Source organism: Propithecus coquereli, unplaced genomic scaffold (genome assembly GCF_000956105.1).
Source record: "Propithecus coquereli isolate 6110/MARCELLA unplaced genomic scaffold, Pcoq_1.0 Scaffold1, whole genome shotgun sequence".
Lineage (NCBI taxonomy): Eukaryota > Metazoa > Chordata > Mammalia > Primates > Indriidae > Propithecus > Propithecus coquereli.
In genome coordinates, this window is record NW_012133857.1 from 10,427,878 (window position 1) to 10,454,371 (window position 26,494).

The 26,494-nt window shown below is 45.9% G+C and overlaps 1 protein-coding gene across 1 annotated transcript in view; it reads right to left on the reverse strand.

Annotated features, from left to right (window-relative positions):
• Positions 1-26,494, reverse strand: part of KIF9 (kinesin family member 9) — a 55,158-nt gene that overhangs the window by 9,000 nt on the left and 19,664 nt on the right. The window contains exons 5-16 of the mRNA XM_012638105.1: positions 18,064-18,147; positions 17,859-17,951; positions 16,926-17,073; positions 15,647-15,711; positions 11,958-12,035; positions 7,847-7,915; positions 7,256-7,360; positions 5,813-5,868; positions 5,084-5,174; positions 4,446-4,579; positions 2,858-3,052; positions 1,072-1,286 (exon numbers count right to left, since the gene is read on the reverse strand). Of these exons, the coding sequence (XP_012493559.1) occupies positions 1,072-1,286; positions 2,858-3,052; positions 4,446-4,579; positions 5,084-5,174; positions 5,813-5,868; positions 7,256-7,360; positions 7,847-7,915; positions 11,958-12,035; positions 15,647-15,711; positions 16,926-17,073; positions 17,859-17,951; positions 18,064-18,147 (1,333 nt within the window). The remainder of the gene's footprint in view (positions 1-1,071; positions 1,287-2,857; positions 3,053-4,445; positions 4,580-5,083; positions 5,175-5,812; positions 5,869-7,255; positions 7,361-7,846; positions 7,916-11,957; positions 12,036-15,646; positions 15,712-16,925; positions 17,074-17,858; positions 17,952-18,063; positions 18,148-26,494) is intronic.

Here is a 26,494-nt window from a genome sequence, read left to right on the forward strand (position 1 = left end):
TCCTCTGGAATAGCATGTCATGGTTGGTCTATAGGATATGAGCAGAATAGTCCTAAGAATTTGAAAATAAAGTTGCCCTCTGAGAAGTAAATGAGTAAAATGCACCACCTGTGAGTGAGATGACCCATCTGACCTGCAGGAATAAACCAAGTGACATCTGGAGATCACTCATGAAAGCTGGTCTGAAATAGGGTTATGATTTATCAAGGGAAAGCCCAGTAGTAACCTGTGTTGTGCCTTGTCTGGAAAAAGACAATGAGACTGAGCCAGGATTATGAATAACACTGTGGCCTCTGAAACACCTGCCTCAAGAGTTGGGATGGTCACTAATTAAAATGTAGGTTCGGGGCCCTGCTGAGGCAGAATGACTGGCTGCGGGTCTGGAAATCTGCCCTCCCAGATGAGTCCTCTGCATGTTCAAGTACTTGGCCCACAGTACAGGTGTTGGGCACAGCATGCCATTGAGACAAGGGCACCAGGCCAGGGTAACCAATACAAGGGTCCCTGCTTTTTGAGCCTGGGGCCCCCTGCCCCATGCCCCCTGCCCTAGGAGAAGAGACTCTGCCAGGCTGGCACAAGCGTCAGGGATTCAGCATGGGGAAGGGTCTTATTGATATGGAGTCCCTTGGCCCTCTGGTAGCCACATTCTCATTTCCTTCCTTGTCTTCTCATAGTCCCATAGTCCCCATCCCAATCTGACCACCATGGCTGGTAAGATCACATCAGGACCCAGGGACCTTGTAGAGGTCACCAACTACCTATTTCCCAGAGATACCTCTGCAGGACCAAGGGCCTCTTTGTCCAGGTACTGTAGCACATGTTGGGTGAAAGGCCCAGCACCTATGTTTAAGATAATGCAATAATGAAGGACCAACAGGCTGGCTGACAAGGAGGGACTCTGTGCCCCCGCAGGGCTGACCATGGCCAAGTGATATGGCTAGGAGTGAAGGCTACGTTCCAGCAATCCCTGCTAGCCCCCTCCCATCTCAATCCTCTAGTGCCTCAGTCCCACTTGGAGCAGGATGATTTTGAGACCCCATAGCCCCCTGGCCATCTTCTCATCATATTTACCTTGCTTCTCCCGTAGTGACTTCTGGAAGTTCAGTGCCTCCTTGGTCACATCAATCTCCCGCTTGATGGCATTGATGCGCTGTGTGGTCTCACTGGCCTTTTTCCTCCGTTCATTCAAAATGGATTTGTTTTCTTTGAAAATGCGGTTGATCTCACTACCTCGCTCATTCTTAAACTCCTCAAAGGCCACAGGCTTGGGGGGTGGGGTGCTGGGCCTGAAGATGGAGGAGGAAGCCAAGGAGGAGAGAGAAATGGGGCAGCGGCCTTGGAGCCACCAGGCACTTCATCTTTCTTCCCTGGGGCTTCTACAGGTAGGAGGCAGAAGTCTTAGGTACCACCTGCTTCAGACAGGAGCTAAACTGTCTAGGAATCATTCCCTCATCTTTGTCTTATGCAGCATACAAGGGCACATGCCCACTGCAGAAAATGAGGAAAGCAAATAAAAGTGTAAGAAACAGAAAACAGAATAAAACAAAAACTATTCACTTCCTTTCATTCAACCACACTTTCATGTATCACCTTCTGGATTTCTTTCATATATTTTTGAATGGTTGAGGCCATGCAGTATGTATGTATGTTTGTTTGTTTGTTTATTTTTAGAGATGGGATCTCGCTATGTTGCTCAGGCTGGAGTGCAGTGACCATTCACAGGTGAGATCCTAGCTCACTGCAGCCTCAAACTCCTGGGCTCAAGTGATCCTCCTGCCTTAGCCTCCAGAGTACCTTGGACTACAGACACACATCACTGCACCCAGCTCTGTATAATTTTACATTTTACTTTTTTCACAGAAGCATCCTTTCATGCTATTAAAAACTCCTTGAAAACTCTAGTTAATGAGATGTAAGACGTAATGTTGAGGCACGGGTAAGTGAATTGACGTAAGCAACTTACTTTGGAATGGGCCAAAAAAATAAGATAGAAGGATAGAGGGATATTCACATGATGAACCAAGTATAGTAACAGGTTAACAGCAGAATTTGGAGAGTGCTCGGTGTGCAGATGTTCACTGCACACTTCTTTCAACTTCTTTCAATGTTTGGAAATGTTCGTGCACATCCTTGCACAATCCATAGGCAGAGATAATAATTCACTTAGTGCCCTTTCCCTAATGTTGGCTATTGAAGGTGTTTCAAAACAAATTTTTTTTTTGCTTTTTTAATTAATGATGCAATGAACATCTTTTTGTACAAACCTTGTCCACATCTCTATTTCTTTTGGATAGATTCTTAAAAACTCAATTACTGACTCACTAGGGAGGGGGACTGTGCGGTTGGAGGAAAGGGGAGTTGCATTCTTTCATCCTTGAGAATTTTATAGCTTTTGAATGTGTTACTTATGTAAAAGATATATGATTTTAATTACTTAAATAATTGCTATCTGGAGGGTCTAAAATGATTCTACGTTTAATTGTGTATCTTTGTGGATGACTTCTGAGGTTGGATCATTTTGCATGTGTATAAGTCATCATGTTTCTTCTTTCGGGACTGTGTTCCCAGCTGTGACCATTACCCCCTATTTTATTTCTCTCCTATCTGCAGGCACTCTTCACATGTTCAGCATCACACTCTGGTTTTGGTTGATCTGGTGCAGGAACTAACATTAGATGGTTACCGCTCTTTTTGCACCCTTCCTTTTGCTGTCCCTTTGCTGCGACAATGGGTCCGGTCATAGGTACCATGCTCTTAAACCTATATCTTGCTCTTGCCCTATAAGCCTATCTTTTTGTCCTCAAAAAACCTCATTTTCATGCTTGCCTAAAAAAAAACCAAAAAAACAGATGGTTACCTAAGTGGGCGTAATTCCTCCTTTGGGGAGTCTGAGGGAAGGGGCTCAATGCTGGAGGTTTCCCAGTCTCGCAGAAGCACTTCTTTGACATCCCCATCCTTGGAGGACAGAAGGAGCTGGGTCTTAGAAGTGGAAATCACGTCCGGGTCCTTGCCACTCACGGGGCTGCCAACACCTTCCTTTCTTGTTAAGGAGCTGGAAGGAGAAGGCAGAGAAGCCCCAGGGCTCAGTTATGGGCAGTGAGGTATCTCAGATGCTGAGGCGAGTGACCTTTCCCACCCCTCACTATACTAGGTGCTCCACCCTCCTCAGCTCCTATCTTGTTCATATACCTAGGTCATAGGGCAAGGAGTCTGACCCTAATCCATGCAGATAGGGAGGGAGAAGAAAGCATTTTTCTCCCTTTTATCAGAATAAGGAGCTCTCAGCAGTCTCAGCAAGGGACACCTGGGAAGAATGGGTATCCATGGCTTGAAAGTGTATGGACCTGCAGGGTGGGCTGCAGGCTCTCAGGAGCTACTACAGCTGCTGAGGTATAAGGTACACAGGCATCCCTGGAAGGACAGGTAGAGCCCCCATCCAGGGTGGGTCTGTCTGTGGACCAATGATAAAGCAGGACGGGTCTGCTCTGCTTCTCTGACCAGTCCACACTCTGTTCTCACCATACATAGGGTCCACACCAGCTCCCAGAAAAGTAGCCATCCTCCCTCTCCAAATGACGGCGCTCAGTGTGTCTTTCCTTCAGGAGAGACACATCTGAACAGGACTGAAATGACAGGAGGATGCCCATGGCTCTTCCCACCATTTCCTCTTCTTTTCTTCTGCTGCTGCTACCTACAATCAGCTTTGGCTCATGTGCAGGGACTGCATTCACTCACTTATCCTCACGACAACCCTATTGACTTTGATGCTATTATTTTTCTTCCTATTTTAGGGGTACAGAAACAGAGGTGCAGAGAGGTTGTCAAGCCTCACACAAGGTGACCCCTTGGTATAAGAAGCACAGAAAAAGGAGATGAGCCCAGGCATCAACTCCAAAGCCTGTGCTCTTGGCCACTGCTACACAGCACCTCTCAAGGAAGGTGGGCTCTTAAGTGAACCTAAACATTCTTCCCACCTTGCATATGCAAATAAGTCTTGCCAGAAAGGTGAATTGGGGTTTTAGGTGACCTGAGTGCCAGTCAGCAGAAGGACCCTGGTGAGGTTGAAGGAAGGGTACCACATGAAATACCAGAAGGCATGAACTCTGGAGTGCTGGTCCAGCTTCTTGCTGTGACCCTACTCATTAGTGGTGTGACCTTCGGAAGTGACTTCCCCTTTTTGAGCTTGAGTTTTCTCATCAGTATAATGGAGACATTAACCCCCATCTCATGAGGTTGCTGTGAGGGTGAGAGGTGACCTTTGTACTATGGCTGGTTCCAAACCAGCCCCAGCCTGGGCTCCACAGATTTGCAAGTATTGGCAGCAGTGAAGTCCATTGTGACAAGTAGCTGAGACACAAGGGGGAAGATGGGAACAGCTCATGTCCTCCCATTCACCCACCACAGAGGGCCAGGTACTGAGCAGGTAGAGCAGCAAAGTCACTCACCTGACCTGATCTTTGAATGTCTTCCTGGACTTAGCTTTCTTCCCAGGTTTGGAAGAGAAAGGGGCAACCCCAAGTCCAAAGCCTTGTCCGTCTGGCTCCCCCACTAGGTGGCCATCAACATCTGTAATCCCCGCCTAGAGAGAGAGGCCAACCAAAGGTTGGTGAGTTAGAGTAAGGCTTTGGGCCCCTCGAGGACCCAAGTGTATATGGCCCAAGGCTCAAGGTAGGCATGTTCACCCCATATACCAAGTTTAGCTGCTGCTAATGCCAGCTTCAGGCTATCCCCAACAGAGCTGTCCCTGACCACCCTACCAAATGTCAGCTTTCCACATCAACCCCCATCACCAGTCTGGTGCCTCATTCTATACTCTGAGGATCTTAAGGGTTATTTCCAACCAAACTACAGGAATTGGTCTTGCTTATTATTAACCATGTCTCCAATTTATGGAAATCATTTTCAATTCAAAAGTGGTTTATTCTTATACAGGTCATCCCATGAACATCCATGCTTAACCTGATATTGCCTTTATCTGTTACAATCCTAGCTCTGGTTTAATGCATGATATCTACTGCCTTTGCAAAGGTCTGAGGATGGAAAATCTGAGGGAGTGTTGTCAGCAAGAGGCAACCATGCTTACCTTCTGGACAGCAGCAATGGCTGCAAAGTCATTCTTGTCTATGAGGGTATACTTTCTGCGCAAAGCAGACTCCACTTCCTGTTCCTGTTGGCTTGGGAGAGAGAGCACACCAGAGCTGTGTTCAACCCACTTGGGCAAAAACTAAGTCCTGTGATTAGAAGTCATCTGGATGAGGCCCCTTGCAATGGAGCCATGCTCTCATCATGAACCAGACTAGACAAAAGAGACAAAAGACCTCATTGCCCCCTCCCCCTGTGCACAAACCCATCATCTAGCCCAACAACTTGCCACCCTTATGTACCAGGTGTGTCTGCTCCAAGATGACATTTAACAAGGACTGTAAGCCTGACTCAGGACCATGCTCCCCCACCAAGGTTCTGTCTCTAACAGTCCCCTTAGAATCCTGTGATCAGCTTCTGTAACACCACCCAGCATGACCTACTCAGGCTGTGGGTATGTCTGCACCTAAATAAACCAAAAATGCCTGCTGAGGTAGAGGGAGTGGGGAATATTCATAGTGCCTTACTCTGGGCACACTCCATAAAAACCTCCTTTCCAATTAATGAACTAAGTAAACATCAACCAGGGACCTGGGCACATCCCAAGGACTCCGATATGGCTCCTAGCCCATGAGAGAGAAGGAGGTGCTCCTGGAGGGAAGTGCCCAGATCATGGGAAATGAAGATGGCAGCCTGATGTAGAAGTGTGTGGCAGGGGGAAGCCCCTCACTTCAGAACCACGCGGAACTGGTTGAACACCTCCTGGATCTGTCTTAGGTTGATTATCTGCAGGAAAGAGAGCAAAGCAGAGATTACACCATAGGTACCAGGGACTGACCAGACTGTCTATGTTAGCAGAGAAGTCAGGACCCCTTGGCTGACCTCTGGGTCATCCATCTTGAGAAGGGGATGTCTGCAAACAGCCTCTCAACAAAGTGGCAGTCAAGCCCTCCTCAAGAGTAGAAAAACATCTGATTAATAGCTTTAAAACTAAGTATTTAATGAAGCTATAAAAACTACATTTTCTAAGTAGAGATCTGTATAAAATGAAAATGATTCTAGACCTTGAAAATATTTTCTAAAAAATCATTTTAATAAATGTATTTCCTCAGCTTTCTCCTGTTTCCAAAAGGTTCAATCTGTTGTCTCTTTTTTTTTTTTTTGAGACAGAGTCTTGCTCTGTCACCCAGGCTAGAATGCTTGGTGTCAGCCTAGCTTATAGCAACCTCAAACTCCTGGGCTCAAGAGATCCTCCTGCCTCAGCCTCATGAGTAGCTGGGACTACAGACGCGCACCATCACACCTGGCTAATTTTTTCTATTTTTAGTTGTCCCTCTAATTTCTTTCTATTTTTAGCAGAGACAGGGTCTCACTCTTGCTCAGGCTAATCTCAAACTCCTGAGCTCAAGCGATCCTCCCACCTCAGCCTGCCAGAGTGCTAGGATTACAGGCCCAATCTGTTGTCTTTAGATGGAGCCTATTTACAAACCTTTCTTCATGGGCACTGGCTTTCCCCCGGCCCTGAAGCCCACACCATTACCCTTGAACAAAGATTTGTTTGGTACTGCCCCTCCCGGGAAGGCCAGAAGAGCCCACCCCTCAGTTGTCCCAGGCCTGCCTCTTGTAGCTGCCTATAGTAGCAGCCGGGGTTGGGGGGCAGTACTGCCCATGTAGCTCCTAGAAGAGGGATTTGATGGCCTGCCCAGTAAAAACAGAATGCATCTTTCCCCCTGAGGGGGGGGGAAGCCACACCATTCCCCTTGTGTGGCTGCTGTTTCCCTCTCCTTGGCCTACTTTCATGTGGGCCCTGGGATCTGCCTTGTAGACAACCAGTATGACCACCATCCTTTATCAGCTTCATTCTGTGGGGCACAGCCACTCGGTTTCCCTCCCCACCATGCAAGTGAGACCACTGAAGTACATGAAGTTGAGCATTTTGCTGAGGTCACTTAGCAAAGCAACAGAGCTGGGATTCAGTCCCAGAAAGCCTGGTTCCAGGGCCTGTGCATGTGTTTCCCGAGATGGGCCTGACACCAGGGGTCTGGCACCACCTTCCATCCACTGCACCCACTCAGTGTGAGGTTCTGAGGCCAGCACAGCACACATAGGGGTGTGCCCAGGACAGGGAGGCTCAGCCAGCTGAGCATGGTGGTCCCACAGAGGGGCTCCTTACATCGATCTCATCCAGCGTCCCCTCCAGGTATCTCCGCACCTGGGAGTTGATCTCAGCAATCTGAATTTCATCCATGGGGTCGTAGGTCACGAGGGTACGGTTGGCCTTGAAGGATGCAGAATATGTGGATATGAAATGAGAACCTGAGCCCAAGCAGGAGTAGCAGGGGCCATTCTAAGAGCCAAAGCAGGAAAGTTGGGCACAAGCCCTGCTGGCTGCCCAAGCTGGCTCTGTTCCCTTCATCATCCAGTCCTAGCAGAGAAGGCCTGACACACAGACCAGGTGCTTGGATCAGAGAGAGATAATGGAGTAGGGGAGAGAAGGGAAGGCCCCTGGATACGGGGCCTGTGATTCCAGACAGAATCTCAGTAGACTCTGTAGGATGAGGACTATGAGGAGGGGAAGAGGGGTGCTGCCTCTGCCTTGAGTAAGGACCATGAACACCAGCCCAGGCAGGCTGCCAGAGGACTCACACCCTGTCCTCATGGCCCCTGCTGCTGCCCCCTTACCTGCCCCCACTCCCCTGACCTTGACCCATCATGCTGTCTGCCCCAGCATCTCCCTCCTCCTCCCTTGTCTCTAGCCCCTTACCAAGCTGTCATGGATGGCCAGCTCCTGCTTCAGCAGTGCTAGCTCCTTCTCCAGGTTCTTGACCATTCGCTGCCATGGAAACATGGGGGGGGTAATAGGAGAGGTCATCAGAGAAGTTACCCTGCCCCTTCCACATCAAACACACAATTCCTCATTCTGTGCCCAGACATTCTGGCCATTCCTGGTAATCCACAGGATATGCTCTTAGCTTCTGAGTGATTCCCTTCCCACTGGTAACCCTTCCCCAACTGGGGTGAGTTAGGGTTGGAGAGGGCTTGAGCAGTCCATTGGCCTTTGCATCTTCTAGCAGAGGAGATTGAGAACAGAGTGAGCATAGGCCACAGGGCTACCTCAAACCCCAGACCCAGGGGCTCCAGGCTCTTTCCAGTCTACCAGGACAATGATCTGTTTGGTGCAGCCTACAGACTCCAGGATGCTTTCTATGCATGGCCATAACTCTCATCCTCCCCAACCATGGCATGAACATGGCACCATTCCCCAATGATAACCATGCATGTCACCTCTAATTTTTTGCTGCTACAAACAATGCAGCAAGAACATCTTTATACTCATATATTAGTGTCCTTATAGATTTCCATAGGATAACACAGTGATCTATGAGGCTCTAGAGATCTATGTCCATTCTCTCATTTCTACTGCTCTTCCCTGGCTCATTCTACTCCTACCAAATTAGTACACTCCCACCTCTGTATTGCCTGTTCCCTCTGCCCTGGGATGTTCTTTTCCCAGATATTTCCATGACTCTCCCTCACCTCCTTAAAATCTTTGTTCAAAATCTTCTGTTAGGTGCACTACAATCACCCTATTTAAAATTGCAATCCCTTCTCCACGCCTGCACCACTCTAAAAATCTCTAATTTTTTTTCATAGCATGTATTACCTTCTAACATACCCTAGACCAGTGCTGCCTAAAACAACTTTCTGCGATGATGGAAATGTTCTATGTCTGTGCTGTCCAATATGGTAGCCACAAGCCACATAGGACACTTGAATTGTGGCTAGTGTGACTGAGAAAGTGAATTTTAATTTTAACTAATTTAAACAGCCACATGTGAATAGCAGTTACTGTATTGGACAGTGAAGCTTTAGAACTTACCTATTTATTGTGATTATTTATGTCCATTTCCCCTACCCTCAAGAGACTGTAAGCTCAGAGATTTGTGTTTCTGTTTGCACACTCATGTATACCAAGTACTTCAAAAAGTGCCTGGCACATAGTAAGCACTCCATGGATTTCAGGTGAGTGGGTAAATGATATATTTTGAGAAGAAGAATTGCTAAGTAATTTTATATTTGATAGATACCGTCTGAGTGTCTTCCATGAAAAAGGCACAAGGGATTTCATGCTGAGAACCCTCCCTGTGAACAGGGCTTCCTTTAGTTGTCATTAAAGGGCCACTGGAGGGAGCCCCTAATACCTGGATCCCAGGACTGGTGACCAAAGCTGAGACCAGTCCACTGCCCCACTGGCCCTCTCCCAGACCAAAGGCCTGCTGTACTCTAGCACTCATCCAACCAGGTCACCCAGGCACTGAGGCCCTCCTGCCCCTAGGCTCTCACATAGCAAGGGGTGACACACCCCCGGCATCCAGGTGGCTCTGTGGCAATTAAGGCACAAAGCTTGGGACTCAAGGTGCATGACCAGGGTCCAAAACCTGGCTCTGCTCCTCTGGAAATCCCCAAGATCTCCTTCAGGTATAGCCTTCCTGTGGGACCAAGGGGAGAGGCTTGGTGCCCAGTCCCACCTGTCCGTATCCCCTTCTTCACCCAGCAGAAAATGCATCATGGCCCAGCTAGAGAAAGTCTGGCTGAGCTACTGGGGACCTCCAGCTTAATGACTCTCTTCAGTGTGGCAAAGAGGAGCTAGGTTCAGATGTCTGGGCCAATCAGAAGGTGATGTGAGGAAATGGACCATTTTCTCCCACAGGACACCAGCCTCCAAGTCACACCTTAAGAGAATGAGAGCAATTTTTCCTAATGCCTGGCAGGCTTAGTGGCTTCCCACTCTCCCTCTTGTACTGACTGGAGAGCAGCTGCCTGGAAACACAGGGCTGGGGCAACAGACCCCACAGAACAGGGTCTGGCAGCATCTCCTGGCTGACCAACTCCTTTATAAAAACCAGGGGCATTCTGGGGATGGAAAAAATGCCCTGGAAACAGCAGACTCAAGTAATGTGGTCAGGAGTCTGCCATACCAGAGGGAACCTCCGGCTTCAGTTTGGTCTTCTCACTCCTGCATATTTTTTTTACTGTACATATATACACCCATTAATGATAATCAGCATCACTCTGCATGTTTTTATACTTGGTGTAAATGATAGATGCTATCATTTGGTCCACTTCAATCCTCAAGTTGTTTTCTCACTTGAGATTTATCCGTCCTGGTAGCTCTAGCTCTGGATCCCTCATTTAGCTACTCTCCTGTTGAAGGATATTGATTGTGTTTCTAAGTTTTCACTATCACAACAAGCACTGTGAGCACCATTCTTCTGTAAGTCTTTTTACATACACATGTGAGAATGTCTCTAGACTATACCTAGAAGTGACTGTTGCTCTGCGGAAGTCAGGAGAGTGCTAGCTAACATTTATTGAGCATTTACCCCATGACAGCACTGTGCTAAGAGGTTTCTACACATTATCTTACTCTTCACTAGACCTCTTTGAGAGTAGATTCTGTTATTTACCCAATTTACAAATGAAGAAAATGAGTCTTCGAAAGGGCATTTCATTGAGGCTACCCAGCTAATGAAGGGAAGAGCAGGTTGCTGAACCCAGGACAGCCCAACTCAGTTTGCCAGTGTTTCTCAAAGTGTGGTGCTCCCGAGAGCAGCAGGAGCAGCAGCATCACCTGGAAACTTATTAGGAATGCAAATCCTCAGGCTCCACCCCAGATGGAGAGAATGAGGAACTCTGGGAATGGATCCAGTGACCCATGGTTCAACAAATCGGCCAGGTGATTCTGACACCTGCTCAAGTTTGGGAACCAGTGCTCTATGCTCCACTCCCTGTCCAACCTTCAACCTCCAACTAACTATGGGTTAGTTCCACAGAGCCACAGGGACTGTAATTTTCCTTCAGGATTTAGAATCTGAAAAGTTTAACTGACTTGTCATGAGCTTAGCGCGTTCAAATGCTCCTGTCTCCAGTAACTACAATTCCATAATCATCTTAAAGGAAAGTCAAATTAACGATAAATGTGTTTTGTTGTTTTTTTTTTGAGACAGAGTCTCACTCTCTTGCCTGGGGCGAGTGCTGTGGCGTCAGCCTAGCTCACAGCAACCTCAAACTCCTGGGCTCAAGCAATCCTACTGTTTCAGCCTCCTGGGTAGCTGGGACTACAGGCACACGCCACCATGCCCGGCTAATTTTTTCTACATATATTTTTAGCTGTCCAATTAATTTCTTTCCATTTTTTGGTAGAGACGGGGTCTCGCTCTTGCTCAGGCTGGTCTCGAACTCCTGAGCTCAGAATGATCCGCCCGCCTCGGCCTCCCAGAGTGCTAGGATTACAGGCGTGAGCCACCGCGCCCGGCCGATGTGTTTTTACTATACTAGATTTTGTCAAAATGCTTGCCAAAGTGGTTGTATCAATTACACTCCAACCAGAAATGGATGAGTTCCTGTTTCTCCACATTCTCGTCATCCTTTTGTGTTGTCAGAAAATTCATTTTTGCTGGTTTGAGAGTGGAGTTCCACTGAGGTTTTAATTTGCATTTCCCTGGTTAATGGTGATGCTGTGCAATCCTTCTGATCGGTCAGCTCTGTTTGGAGGGATCACTCAGGCTGGGAGGAAAGAGATTTTGTAGTGACATAGGCAACGCTGAGAGATAGTCCCTATCTCACGTAGAAGCCCAGGGTATCCAGAGTTCCCTCACATGTGAACTGAGTGGTAGCCTGATATCTGTGTCAGCCTCTAAGGTTCTCCAGGAACTCTGAAGACTCTGGCCTATCCCAGAGTAGAAAGGGACTGATCCAGGGCTGCATGGTTATCTTTGGTTGAGGAAAGAAGGGAAGCCAGGGTTGTGTGACCCAGGTAGCAAACCCATATACCTTCCCCACAGGGGGGCGCCTGTCCATGAGCCCCTTAGTACCTCAGCATCATACTTTTCATTGATGGCAGGCTCTGTGGTGACCAGCTTCATCCTGCTCGCAAATCGCAGAGAAGACAGCTGAAAAACAGACCAGATAGACATCAGATGGCTCCCCACTAAAGTGAGACCCTGCCTGCCTTCTCCAGGCTCTTCAGGCTGCCTTGTCCAACCCACCATGTTGGTTCACTTCCCTGAGGGGACATTGGTCAAAAGAACTCTCGGCAGTGAAGTCCCCAATTCGGGTGGGAGTGGAACAGGAAGAAGTTGCTAGAGGGCACATACTGCAGCCTGGTCCTCATTGTGTACACAATGAGGTTACACATTGGTCTGTTTCTTTATCTAAACCTGACCGTATTCTTGTAGGCCTTTTTTTCCTCAAGCAACCCTGCCTAGAGTGCCCTTTCTTCTCCTCCTATGCTGTCTACCTCCCCATGTTCCACTCTCTCTCCCAGGCCCAGCTGAAAACCAGCTTCCTCCCTGAAGCCCTCCTGGTCCTCCTCCACATGAAGGGTCTCTGGCCCTTCCACAACCCACAGTGTGTTGCTTTAGGGAGGGTGGCCCCTGCCCCCCCTTCACATGCTTCTCAGAGTCCAGATCAGTGATGTCCAGCAGAAATATAAAAACCACAAATGCAAGCCATGTATGTAATTTTAAATTTTCTAGTAGCCATATGAGAATAGGTGAAAAGCAGCAGATGAAAACAATTTTAATATATTGTATTTAAACTTTAATATGTCTAAAATATTGTGATTTCAACATATAATTTATATTTTAAAATGATTGAGATATTTTACATTTTTTTGTAGGTCTTTGAAATCTGGTGTGCATTTTTACACTTTCACCATATCTCAATTTGGACCAGCCACATTTGAATGCTCAATGGCTACATGTGGCCAGTGGCTGCCCTGAGCCATTGCTGGCAAGGCAGGTGCTCAGGCCGACTGTAGATGGACCAGCAGTCTGAGTGGGAATGGGTAGTTCTGCGGCATACAGGGGAGCAGGGATCTCCAGCCACACATGCTGAGACACATGGGCATGACTGTTCTGGAGTGATGAAGCCAGGACTCAGCCCACCAGCCTCAGCCAAAAGTGTCCTCCCACCATCCCCAAGGGGTCTCCACAGCATTTGAGCTAAAAGGCCTCACTGTCACCACAGAGATGGGCCCCTACCAGCCTTGTCCCTCAGGGACCTCACTGCTGCTGAGCCACGAGGCCATGTCAGGATAGGATGGGGTACTGGGCCCCTGCTCTCTCAGCCTCCCTTCAGCAAGGCTTATGGCTATCACATCCAACCCTGCATCGGGCAGTTGGGCAGAACTTCCCAGACTGTCAGCAGGAGTGCCTCAGCTTGCTCAGCCCTTCATTCTGTGAGATAATGGGAAGGTGAGTTTGCTGTGGCTCAGGCTCTGCTCTAAGTGCTCTAAGAGTGTTAACTCATTTAATCCTCACAACTCCATAGAAGGCAGGAGCATCCTCAGTCCCGTTTTATAGATGAAGATACTGAAACACAGAGAGGTCAAGCAACTCACTCAAGGTTACAGAGCTGGTCAGTAGTGGCACAAGAATTCAACCCATGCACTCTGGCTCCCAAGTCTGTGCTCTTCACTGCTGGGAGGAGGAGGACCTATAGGAAACCCTTTTTAGGTGCCCTGGGTGGGGACTAGGGTAGAGCCTGGGATGGGCCAGAGCAGTAGTTTTCCAGGTGATGGGGAAGGGGTAACGATATCCTGATGGAGGGACAGTGTGTCCTAAGTGTGAGCAAGGCAAGAGCCAGGTCAACATCCAGGGGCACCAAGACAATGAGAGGGTGCCACAAGAGGAGGCCCAATGTGTGTGGCGGTAGAAGTGAGAATGGCCTTGTGTGTCTGGGCAATCAGAGTTTCTCCCGTTGGGTCAGCAAACGGTAGGTGTATGGTAAATGTTGAATTTCAGTGGAAGGAGGCACTGGAATGTACTAGTTAGCCTTTGTTACTCAGTGGCAAAGCCGAAAATTCAACTCAGCGAAGTTCTAAAATGTGTGTGTGTACTGGTTGGCTCCAATGTCTTTGCCCCATAACTTGTGAGTACAGATATCTGCAAAACAGGTAAAAGGAGACCACTAGGAAAGACAAATCTCTGTACAGAAGCATGCTCCAAAATGGACTGCTGGATCTCCTGGGCCTATGGAATGACATCTGGGGAGTCTCACCAGAGTCCCTGGTGGGCAGCCCACCTGGTGGGTAATCATAGCTAGAGGCCCACAAGGTGGCCACATGAGCAGGCACTTTGGAAACTCCGACACTATGCCCCACTGCACGGATGTTAGATGAGGGGTGGAGGCCTCCTCCTTGGCAGTGAGGAGCAGCCAGTGGTGGCAGGAGGCAGGCCCTGAGATTCCCATCTCCCACCACGTGGGGCTGACTCGCAGCTCAGCAAAGGGACCCTGACTATGTGGAGCCAAGTCAGACTCCTCTGCTCCAATCACACAGCAAGTAAGGCCACAACTCCATCGCTGTGGTTACTTACATACACACGTGCAATGTCACTGCATAGAGCTACACAATCCATGACAGGAACATTTTTAAAGTTTTAAAACATATGGAGAATAAATCAGTAGCTTCCATACCCCCAATATACCTTTGTCCAAAACGCATGAAACCCCTCCAACAGCTCCTCTGGGCTTGTGGACTCACCTGTGTCACTGTGTTGGACCCTTATTCTTACCTCTGATTCTCACAAGCTTCTCCCCTTCCCAGGCCACCTGTGTCTTATCATTGGGTTAATCTCCCTGAGTCACACCTCTGGCCATAGTCCTCCCCTACTGAAACCCTGTGAAGGCTCTAGTCACCTGCAGAAAAACAGCCAAGGCCTCAGCCTGCCCACCAGGGCCCATCCAGACCCTGCTATTTCTTTTCTTCTACTTTCTTTTCTTCTACTGAGACATGCTTCTCCCTCCCCTGCAGTAGCCAGATGTTCCTAGCATGGGTCACACTTTCAGTCCTGTTAACTCTGCCAGGAACACCTCTGCTCATCCTACCACCAATCCTTTAACCCCAGCCAGCTCAGTGCCCACTTTCCCCCACCCCAATCTTAGGAAAAATCCCCCCTCATCTCCCTCCCGCCTTCCTCTGAAGGTCTCTTCCATCTGGGCCTCTACCATTACTTAGGGCCACAGCTTCTCTTTCCTCTTGGGTTGGGATTTCTGAGGTCCAAGCCATGTATGACTCATCTCTACTGAGTTACTCCCCTCTCACCACCTTGCACACGGCAGATGCTTAATACCTATCTGCTCATACAGGGCTTATAACCACAGCCTGGAACCCTGTGATGTTTTCAGGATGTTTAAACCTGTGTGATTATGAAGAACAAGTAAGCGACTGTCCTTGATCCCCCATTCACAAGAGTAGTACCCCAGGAAACATGGTCTTTTCCCCCACAAAGCTGGCTCTAAGCCTCCCCTCCTTGCATGGTCCTTCATGCTGAGCCTGCCTCCTGCCCTGCCCTCTTCTTCAGAGGAAATGCTTAGTGCCTGGTGTTTGGATTCTGGCTCTGGGCCCCACTCAATTTTGTGTCAGACTCATCCCTGAGATCTTTCTACTCTTCATAATGCCTGTGGCTACTGTGCCAGATCACCCAGGAGCCAACCATACCCAGTCCTGGCTCCCCTGAGGAAAGAGTCCAACCTGGTCACACTGGCTGTCTATACGTACTGTTTCTTCTAACTGGGTGGCTTCTCCATAGATGTTTGTCACGAGAACCATATTACAGTTTCCCCCTGCAGAAAGCGAGAAACAGGAGGGCCATGAACCATGTGGTTTTTCTGCCAAGAGACTGCCTTGGGGCTAGCAGGAGTCTGTTACGGACTGAATGTTTGTGTCCTCACAAAATTCTTATGTTGAAGCCCTAAATCCAAAAGTGATGATATTTGGAAGTGGGGCCTTTGGGAGGTAATAAGGTTTAGAAGAGGTCATGAGGGTGGGGCCCCCATGATGGCATTAGGGTCCTTATAAGAAAAGAAAAAGAGACCTTTCTTTCTTTCCATGTGAGGATAAAGAGAGAAGGTGGCCATCTACAAGCCAGGAAGAGGGACCTCACCAGGAACTGAATCTGCTGGAACCTTGATCTTGGACTTTTCAGTCCCCAGAACTGTGGGAAATAAAGATCTGTTGTTTAAGCCACTTAGTCTGTGGTATTATGTCATAGCATCCTGAACTGATTAAGATAAGGTCAGAGAAAACACACCCAAACATGTCTGAGAGGCAAGGGAAAGAGAGAGGGAAGGGAGAGAAGCTATCAGATACACCTAAAAGAGCTGTTTTCTCCTGACAAAACAAAAGGAGAAACTCGGACTTGGGGGGGAGGGAGGAGGCAAGGGCAATATACGTAACCTAAACATCTGTACCCCCATAATATGCTGAAATAAAAAAAAAAAAAAAAGGAGAAAACAAAAGAGGAGACATGGTGTGGGGCAGGGAGGGGCAGGGTTGGGAGAGAGGAGTATGAGCCAGGGCTTTGTTCATGGTGACACTCAGTTAACAATCAGACACCAGTGACTATTTTGTCAAGCCCAACACAAAGGTCTAGGTTCATGGGGATTATAAGACACAGCCCCAGCTGCTCTGCCCAGGAGGCTGCAGTGGAAGGGAAGATGTCAAGGGAGAGGCCCTCTTCCTGGAACTTTAAGGCTATGAAGGATTCTGCCAGTTGGTTTAGGGATGATGGGAAAAGAGAAGGTATTCCCGCTAGAGGTAAAAGCTTAAATAAAGGTTCTGAGAAATGAATAGCATGGTATGTTCTGGGTGCAAGAAAAGGGCACTGTGTGTGATTCTGTCTTTTCAAGATGTGTGTGAAATCACTGTGAAAGGGCTGTAAGTAAATCCATGCCACCAGGAGGGAGTGATTCCATTATCATCAGTGGCAGCTGTGCCAGACCTGTTCTTCCCCAGGGACACAGACCCTTCTCCCTGGGCACCAACCACATCCCCTCACCTAAGGAGTCCTTCAGGGCGTGAGTGAGCTTGCACTGCCGGAAGGGGATGTGGTCCCGCTTCTGGTCCCCGAGGGCAATGATGGCCTGCTCCAGGAATGACAGCGACTTGTTGATGTAAGTGGCTTCCTTCAGGACTCGGCCCTCAGACTACAAACCAAAGGTCAGTTCTATTTTGGACAGAGTAGAGAAGCTGCCCCACTAAGAATGGCTGCCCTCCTGCTTTGGGGTGATACTATAAGTCTGTGGTCAGGCCAGAGCCTCCTTCCCAGAACTAGGTTCTTCCCTTAATGTCATGGGATGGTATTCTATCTTGGGCTAATAATGATAATACCAAAATTCATAAGAATACTCATGCAAATATTCACGTGAATGCTCATGTGAATTTAAATACTTATGTGAATATTTATATGAATACTCACTCAAAAATTCACACTTAGGAATTCTTGTACAGATACTTGAGCAAATAATCCTATGACTGTTCATACAAACATTCACATGAATGTACATATGAATGCTCATTTGAACACTCTTGTAAATGCTTGTGCTAATACACTCATACAAGTATTTATTTGAAATAAAATACTCATGCAATCACTCATGTGAATACTCATATTCATACACAGAGAAATGCCATACTTTTAATAGTATGAAGTATTTAATGAGCACTTACTGGGTATCAGGCACCTTGCTAAGCCTTTAGGGGTATTATCTCACATTTAACGTTTACAAAATTCCTGAGAGGTAGGAACTGCCCCTAGGTAGCAGTTGTTCCGCCTCTGCCAATTCTGTCCCTCTAGCAAGGCCACGTTTCACATAACCTAGCTCAGGACTGTTCTCACAGATACCTGAAGAGGGGCAGCCCACATGCATAGGCACTATGTCAGAAGCAGGGCCCCTGGTTTGTTAAGCAACCTCCTGCCCTCGTCACTTACCCCAGACTTGCCCAGCCTCTCTGAGCCTGCTAGATCCACCAAGTTAATTTTGGAAGTGATGTACTTTTCATCTGATAAGGTCCGAGAATGGGCCTACAAAACATCCAAATTGAAGTTAGACTGTCACAGAGGGAAGTTGCTAATTGAGCAGGCCCCATGGGAATTGACTGCCACTCTCAGGCTGATCAAAGAGCCTTGTACCTACCTCTACATAGATGGTAAAAATGCAGTGTGATCTGGAAGAGTTTTTGTTCATTGTGTGGGAGGCTATAATCCTGTTGGTCTCTCCCTGAAGAAGAAGGGAAATGTAGGCAACATTTTGAAAAATTAAAGTAACAAGGCATTTGGGTCATTTTTCAATTACACCAATAGCTACACAAGTGGTCTCTTATCACTGCAATCAGCTTGGTGTTCCAGGAAAACTTCTTTTATAAACTAGTATAATAGAAAGGGAGACAAATTGGGAGTCCAGATCTATACTTTCACCTGCTGCTGAGGATGTGTGAATTGGTGTGTTTTTCTGAAAACCAAGGTGATAATAAGAACCAAGAACCTTAAAAATGTTCATAAATATTGAATCAGTATCAACCTGCATATCCAACAATTAGAGAATGATCTATCTGTACAATGGAATATTAGGCAGCCAGTAAAAAGTTGGCAAATAATTTTCAATAACAGAGACATGCAGAATCCAAAATCATATTATGGTATGATAAAAGGAGTACAAAAGTGTTCATAGAAGAAATAAGCAGAATGCTGTCACTAAGATGTTAATAACAGTCCTTCTGGGTTGCGGTTCGTAGGTTATTTTTTTAATACAGTTTTGTGCTTTTTTTATAACAGTGAATATGTATTACTTTTAAAAATTAGTAAAAATAATTAATTTGTATTGTGAAAAGGATAGCAGATCCTTGTCTCTCATTCACAGGATTGGGCCCTAAGACCAGAATACACTTCAAAGCAAATGTGGTGGGTGGTGGAAGTGGCTGTTCTTAGAGAAAAAGGTCCTTGCAGAATGGACTCCTGTCTCCTTAAAGGCCTCTGAGAAATGTTTTGAACAAGCCTCAAAGCAGTGACGCCACAGCCCCTGGGGACAGGAGAGCACCTGCTGAGGAACGGAGGCTGGGGCTGTGGAGCAAGTCTGTCAGACCCCCATGGCTACATCTCAATAGCTTCTCACTGCCTGCCTATTTTGCAACCTTTATTGTTCAGTCCTCTCTTTCTGAAGTACCCTCTTTCCTGGTCGTTCTGGCTCCTATTCAGAGTTTGCTGAAGAGTTCTCTGCTGACTTCCCCCACTCTAGCCCACATCCATCAGGATACCTGTCATTCCTGGAACATGGCTCACACTGTGTCATGCTCCATCACAAGTTTTCCCCTTTTCCTTTCCCACCCAACATTGAGTTCATTTCAGCGTTGCATTCATCGTTTTACCATCAGAGCTCAGCAAGGACAGGTCCTGGAAAGCATCAAGGTTTGAGGAATTATTGCCGCTGACAAAGTACCTTGTTCAATTCTAAATATTAAATATAAAGAGTGCTCAAGCAATACCAATCATACTTCTGAACAGCTTCCACTGAGCACTTACTGTGTGCAAGGGCCTGTAGTAGGTGCTCAAAATATGTGATTAGATTCTCATAAATCTTTGGGGACAGGTATTATTAGTGTTCCACTTTTACAGAAGAGAAAACTAGGAATAGGAGAGATTAATGACTTGCTCAAAACTAAGGCTGCATAGCTTTAAAGAAACTTGAATTAAAGCCCAGGTCCCCTCATTGCAAGTCTTACACCTTTTGCACTATATCTCAACACAAAACATGAAGGAGCCTTCCATTTTCATCAATATAATGAACTAAGTATTCAGTAACCCTTCTACTGCAAAACACCTAAAGGTGACGGCAGAATATTTAAAGCTTCCTTTTGAATGAATGCCTGAGATTGCAAAAAAGTAAAAGAAATACCCAGGGATCATACACAAAGTGGGAGCCAGAATCCAGGGACTGTGAGTAAGAACCAAGACTCTTACTGTCCTGTGGGCGCCCATAGACTGGTGCTGTAAGGCAAACCTCTCTGGATTTCTCCCTGTTGCTCTGAGCAATGAAACTGACAAGTTATAAAGAATGTCTTTTTGCCCCAGAGTCATTTTCTCTTCACATTCTAAGGATGGTAGACCTGGAGCCACTTATCTCCCCTCCTAACTCTGCTACCTCTCATGCCCCACCCACTCACCCAAGCCATCTGTTCCCACAGGGTGACATAATCTATGTGTCTTGCCCAGAGCCAAATGCTTACAACATTCCAAGGTAGAGAACTTCCCCTCCTTTCCCAAGAGTGGATTTGCTTATTCCAAAAGAAAAGCATGCTTTCTCTAATCCTCCCTTTCCCTCTCTCCCTTCTCTCCCCCTTCAATCTTTTTCTCTCTCCCCACATAGGGAAAAAGAGGTACATGTGCCAGTTCCTATATAAGCTCTGAGATTCATAATAAATTGGAGTCCCTCTCCTATGGTACAGATACTTTCCCCCTCCATAAATGCATGTGATATCTGCTCTCACTGTTTTACTACATGGGAGATGGGATGTAAGGAACCCATGCAGGGGTGGGGGAACCTATAGCCTTAGGGCCACATGGGGTCTTCTGGATCCTTGAGTGCAACCTTTCGACTGAAGCCAAATTTTACAGAACAAATCCTTTTATTAAAAGGAGTGCGGCAGAGAAAGGTGACGTTTTCTTGCCTCCTTTGGTGCTTACAAAAGAACAATCTTGAAATCAGAAGGCCGCAGGTTCCCCAACCCTGCATGGCGGGAGCAGCCACTATTACCGCTGTGAAGCTGTGAATAATGAAGGTTTGATTTCTGATTCAGAAGCCTGGTGTTTCTCTCTTCCTCCCACCCCCACCATATATTTATGAGAGAACTCAACACCTGGTAATACAACCATGCAGATGAAGGCAGAAAAAACTTTGGTTCCATCTGGGAGAGGTATCTAATAAGCCATGTCTCTGAAGGCTATCCCCACAGGCAAAGGAGAAATAGAGGAAAACCTGATGCAGAATATGGAGAGCAAGGAAACTATTTCAGCACTGGCATTATCTCTGGACAGAAAGGATAAAAAGAATGTGCCCAAGAGTTCGCAGCCAAAACCCTGGGCAAACATGATTTCAGGGTACAAGTACTGTATATACTACTTTTATGTTCTGACAATCTTAAATTAAACATTTGATTTTAAGAGGACCTGGATTAGTAATGTCCCCTAGACTCCTGACAGAAAAAAATCCTCTCTAAAGTAATACATTAATATTCTCAACCCAAGCCTCAAAGAATACCTACTGATGAAGCTCCAAAGTAAAGCATATAATCAAACCACAAAACACACATGAAAACAAGGCACCCTAAGCAAGACCCAACTCTCAAAATGGTAAGATAGTAGAATTATGAAATAAAGCATATAAAATAATTATGTTTAATATGTTTAAAGAAATAAAAGGACATCAAACAAATGAGAAAGGAATAAAGTTCTATCGAAATAGCTAGTAGGATTAAAAAAACAACAAAATAGAACTTTAGAAACAAAAAATATATACTTGAATTTAAAGATTAGATCTTAACATGCTGAAGAGAGAATTAGGAAACTAAAAATAAATCTGAAGAGATTACCAAGAATGGAGCACAGACTGAGACCAGCCTGAGCAAGAGCAAGATCCCATCTCTACAAAAAACAGAAAAATTGGCCAAGAGTGGTGGCACATGTCTGTAGTCTCAGCTACTCAGGAGGCTGAGATGGAAGAATCATTGGAGCCCAGGAGTTTGACATTGCAGTGAGCTATGATGATGCCACTCCACTCCAGCACAGGCAACAGAGCAAGACTCTGGGGCAAGAAAAAAAAAAAAAAGGAGCACAGAGAGACACAAGGATAGACAACATGAAACATAGTTTCAGAGACATGGAGGACAGAGTGAGAAGACAGAAGTGCTCTAATCAGAATTCTATAAAGAGATACCAAGGTAAAAAGGAAGAAGCAATACCCAGAAGAATTATGGCTGAGATTTTTTTCAGTTGATATGAAAGACATGAATCCACAGATTCATGAAGTATAACAAATCACAAGGATGCTTTTAAAAAATCAGCACAGTACATACATTATAGAGAAACTGCATAAGGCCAAAGATAAAGAAAAGACCTAAATGCAGCCAGAGAGAAAAGAGAGATCACCCAAAAAAGAACAGCAGACAGACCAAAAGTTGTCTTCTCAAGAGCAACACTGGAAGCTAAAGACAGTGAAATACCACTTTCAAAGGGATTATAAAAAATAATGTCAATCTCAAATTCTATGCCCAGCAACACAATCTTTCAAATGAGGATGAGTTCTGTCTCCAGTAATGGCAGACTAGATTATGTGAACAAACCTTACTATATAATTGGCCTTGCAAATTAACCCCCTCCCTAAGTTATTTTTTGTTCTCTCCCAATACCTCAGACCACTCAAGCCTAAGAGCAGACTTAACTAACTTCTCCCCAGGACTTCCTAACAAGTCCATCAACAACAGCTGACTCTTGAATCAGACCACCTGCAGACCCCATTAATTCAAACTCTGCAACCTGACCTGCATTCCACAACCCACTATAAAAGCCCTTGCCCTTAGTTCTCCTGGCTGATGTCATTTGTATTAAAAATTCCTTTCTTCCTTGGCAATCCTCCTTATCTCAGTAATTGGCTTTCTGTGTGGTGAGCAAACGGACCTAGGCCAGACCCCTTTTGGGTTTGGTAACACAACTGTAAAAAAAATAAAAATAAAAATGCTTGATAAAATATTCTCAAAATCACCTTAAAAATGCTGAAAAGCTGACAAGATAGTAGAAAACTCTTAGGCCCAATTCTAGGAGAATCCTGCACCCAGAGAAGTAATAATAGGGCAAAAACAGTCTTAGTGATACAGGGGTCCTGAGGGTATTTGTCACTACCAGAAAACTTGGGTTTTTGGGTTTTGTTTTGTTGTTGTTTTTTTTTTGGTTTTTTTTTTTTTTTTTTTTGAGACAGAGCCTTCCTCTGTAAGGCTCTGCACCCTGGCTACAGTGCAGTGGCATTATCATAGCTCATTGCAACCTCAAACTCCTGGGCTCAAGTGATCCTCCTGCCTCAGCCTCCCAAGTAGCTAAGACTACAGGTGTGTGCCATGATGCCCAGCTGATTTTTTCATTTTTAGTAGTGATGGGGTCTCACTCTTGCTCAAGCTGGTATTAAATTCCTGATCTCAAGGGATAGGGATCCTCCTGCCTGGGCCTTCCAGAGTACTAGGATTACAAGTGTGAGCCACCATGCCTGGCCAAAGCCTGAGTTTTAATGACAACTTCACTGGTTAGGGAAATAACAGTCGAAGTCCAAGGTTGGCCCAAGGTGAAGAATCATAGAGGAGACTCCCCTCAACCAAACACACACATATTAAGCTGAGACCCCACAGACTCTATACTCCAGGTATGGGAGAAACCAGTACCCCCAACGTCAATCATAGAAGACGGTAGAGAGGGCTGCTTTTGCACTGTACAGAGAAGAAACGGCAATGCAAAACAAAATAAAATAAAACCATTTCCCTGGGAAGTTGTGGCCCAGCTTGGGGGGCTAGAAAACCTAAAGCTATGGTCTTGGTTTAAGGGGATCTCTGACTGATATTGTCCCCACACGAATTTGCTAGTAGGAGCAAATTCAAAACCTCTCTAGTGAAAAACACATTCTTCTCAGGCCTTCAGGAATTCCCACAAATAATTTTTCAATAGCAATGACCAGCACACAGTCAAAGCTAAACAGGAATACAAGGAAACAAGGAATGGTGAACTGTGAATGACCAGAAAATCCCACAGAGACTTTAGTCATTGGAAATATCAGAGATTATATCACTATACTTACCATGTTTAAAGAAATAAATCACAAGCTTGAAATTATCTTTATCTAACAGAAAACTATAAAATATAGCACTTTTGAAAAAGAACTAAATAGAACTTCTAGAAATAAGAAAATAAAATAACCAAAATTAAAAACTCGGTGGATATGATTGGCAGTAGATTAGACAAGACAGAATTAGTGAACTGAAAGCAAGATCACAAAAGGTATCAAAAATACATCATGGGCCAGGCACAGTGGCTCACGCCTGTAATCCTAGCACTCTGGGAGGCCGAGGTGGGCGGATTGTTTGAGCTCAGGAGTTCGATACCAGCCTGAGCAAGAGTGAGACCCCATCTCTACTAAAAATACAAAGAAATTAATCGGACAACTAAAAATATATAGAAAAAGAATTAGCTGGGCATGGTGGCGCATGCCTGTAGTCCCAGATACTCGGGAGGCTGAGGCAGAAGGATCGCTTGAGCCCAGGAGTTTGAGGTTGCTGTGAGCTAGGCTGACGCCACGGCACTCTAGCCCGGGCAACACAGTAAGACTCTGTCTCAAAAAAAAAAAAATACATCATGGACAAAATGGTAGAAAAAATGGAAAAGGGATAAGAGACACCCAAGATGGGTGAGAGGTCTTGTATTAGAGTTCAGAACAGATGAATAAGAGAACGGGAGAAGATAATATTCAAGAAAGAATGGATGATAAATCTCCCCAAAATGATGAAAAATAACAATTCCCATTTTCAAGAAGCCCAACATAACAAATTAAAAAAAAAGTCTTCACACAGACACATCATTCATAGGCTGCAGAAAACAAAACATTAAGTCAAACTTTTTAAATCAGCCACAAACAAAAATTACTTCTTGTGGTGGCAGTGAGAATGTACCTCATAGCTCTTCCACAGGGAGCATAACTGACTGAAGGTCTCAGCTGCTGTGCTCTCAAATCCATCACTGCATTTGCATGGAAGCCACATGTGACCGCTCACGACCCATGTCCTTGTATAGCCCTCTCACCCTGATTGTGGTCAAGACCTGTAGCTTGCTTCTAAACAATGGAATACAGCAAAGGTGAAGAGATTTGCCAACGTAATTAAAGCATCATATCAGCTGGCTTTAAATGAATCAAAAGCAGATTATCCCATTTAGGCCTGACCTAATCAGGCAAGCCCTTTAAAAAAATTCTGCTGTTGACCTTGAGGAAGTAAGGTGCTGTGTTGTGAGAGGGCCTTTGAGAGATCCTATGAGAGAGACACAAGGCAACCAATTGTGGTCAGACTCTTGGAGCTGAGAGCAGCCCCAAGCTGACAAACAGCAAGCAAATGAGGCCTCAGTCCTAGAACCACAAGGAATTGAATTCTGCCAACAACCACGTGAGCTTGGCAGAGGACCCGAACCTACAGAAAGGAACACAACAGACAACATCTTCATTGCAGCCTTGTGAGACCATAAGCAGAGGACCTAGACTAGCTGTGCCTGGACTCCTTACCCACAGAAACTGTGAGATAACAAATGGGTGTTCTTTTAAGCCACTAAGCTTGTGGTAATTTGCTATGCAGCAATAAGAAACTAAAACCCCATGCCTCCATGGATGCTTCCAGGCAATGACTATTGCAGGGATACTAATGCAGATCTGTTCTTTTTTGGCCAACTTTGGCTCAAGGACTCCCACCCAACAGCCGTGCTGAAACTTCTTTATACTGCATAGTGTCTAGGATGCTTCCACCAACCTTCCTCCCTTCACTTGAGGTAAGACTTGCATCATGGTCTGATGGCTCTCCAGCCTTACCTGGTTCCTTCACATAGGTAACTTCCTTTACACAGGTATCTCCCTAATAAAATCTTTGCACATTTAATCTCATCTTGGCATCGGCTTCTCAGGGAACCCAGACTAACATACTTTTAAAAGAGTCACGAATAGACTAACAGCTGACTTCTCACCAGTAACAACAGAAACCAAAAATTTGTAATGATATCGTTTATGTGGTCAAAGAAAATGAGTGCCAAAATAGAATTTTATGCTCAAAAAAAAAAAATCTTTCAAGATTGAGAGTAAAATAAAGTCATTTTCAAAAAATAAAAAAACTGTGTATCACCTGCTCATACTAAAGCAAACTGTAAAGGATATAAATCAAGAAGGAAAATAATCCCCAATACAAAGTGTTGGAGCTCAGAAAACAACGCCCTAAAATAAAGGCCTTAGATGCAGCTTCAGAAGCCAAAGTTTTTCTTATAACCTATTCCTGCCCTCCTGTCCCTCCTCCCTCTCAGTTCCATTCTCCCCTGAGGTTAAAATCCCTCTTCGCCAAGGCAGGTCATAGAAATCAGAACCACTTTTCTCAAAAGCCAGCCATAAAACCTAAAAATATTCTGTGTAAAAACTGGCCATGGGCTGGGCATAGTGGCTCACACCTGTAATCTTAGCACTTTGGGAGGCAAAAGTGGGAGGATTGCTTGAGTCCAGGAGTTCAAGGCTGCAGTGAGCTATCATCATGTCACTGGACTCTAGCTTGGGCAACAGAGCAAGACCCTATCTCTGAAAAAAAGAAAAACTTAAAAACTGGCCACAAAGAAATCATCTGGGCTGGGCGCAGTGACTCACTCTTGCAATCCTAGCATTCCGGGATGCTGAGGCAGGAGGATCACTTGATGTCAGGAGTTTGAGACCAGCCTGAGCAAGAATGAGATCCTGGCTCTACAAAAAATAGAAAAAGTAATCGGGTGCAGTGGTGCACATGCCTGTAGTCCCAGCTACT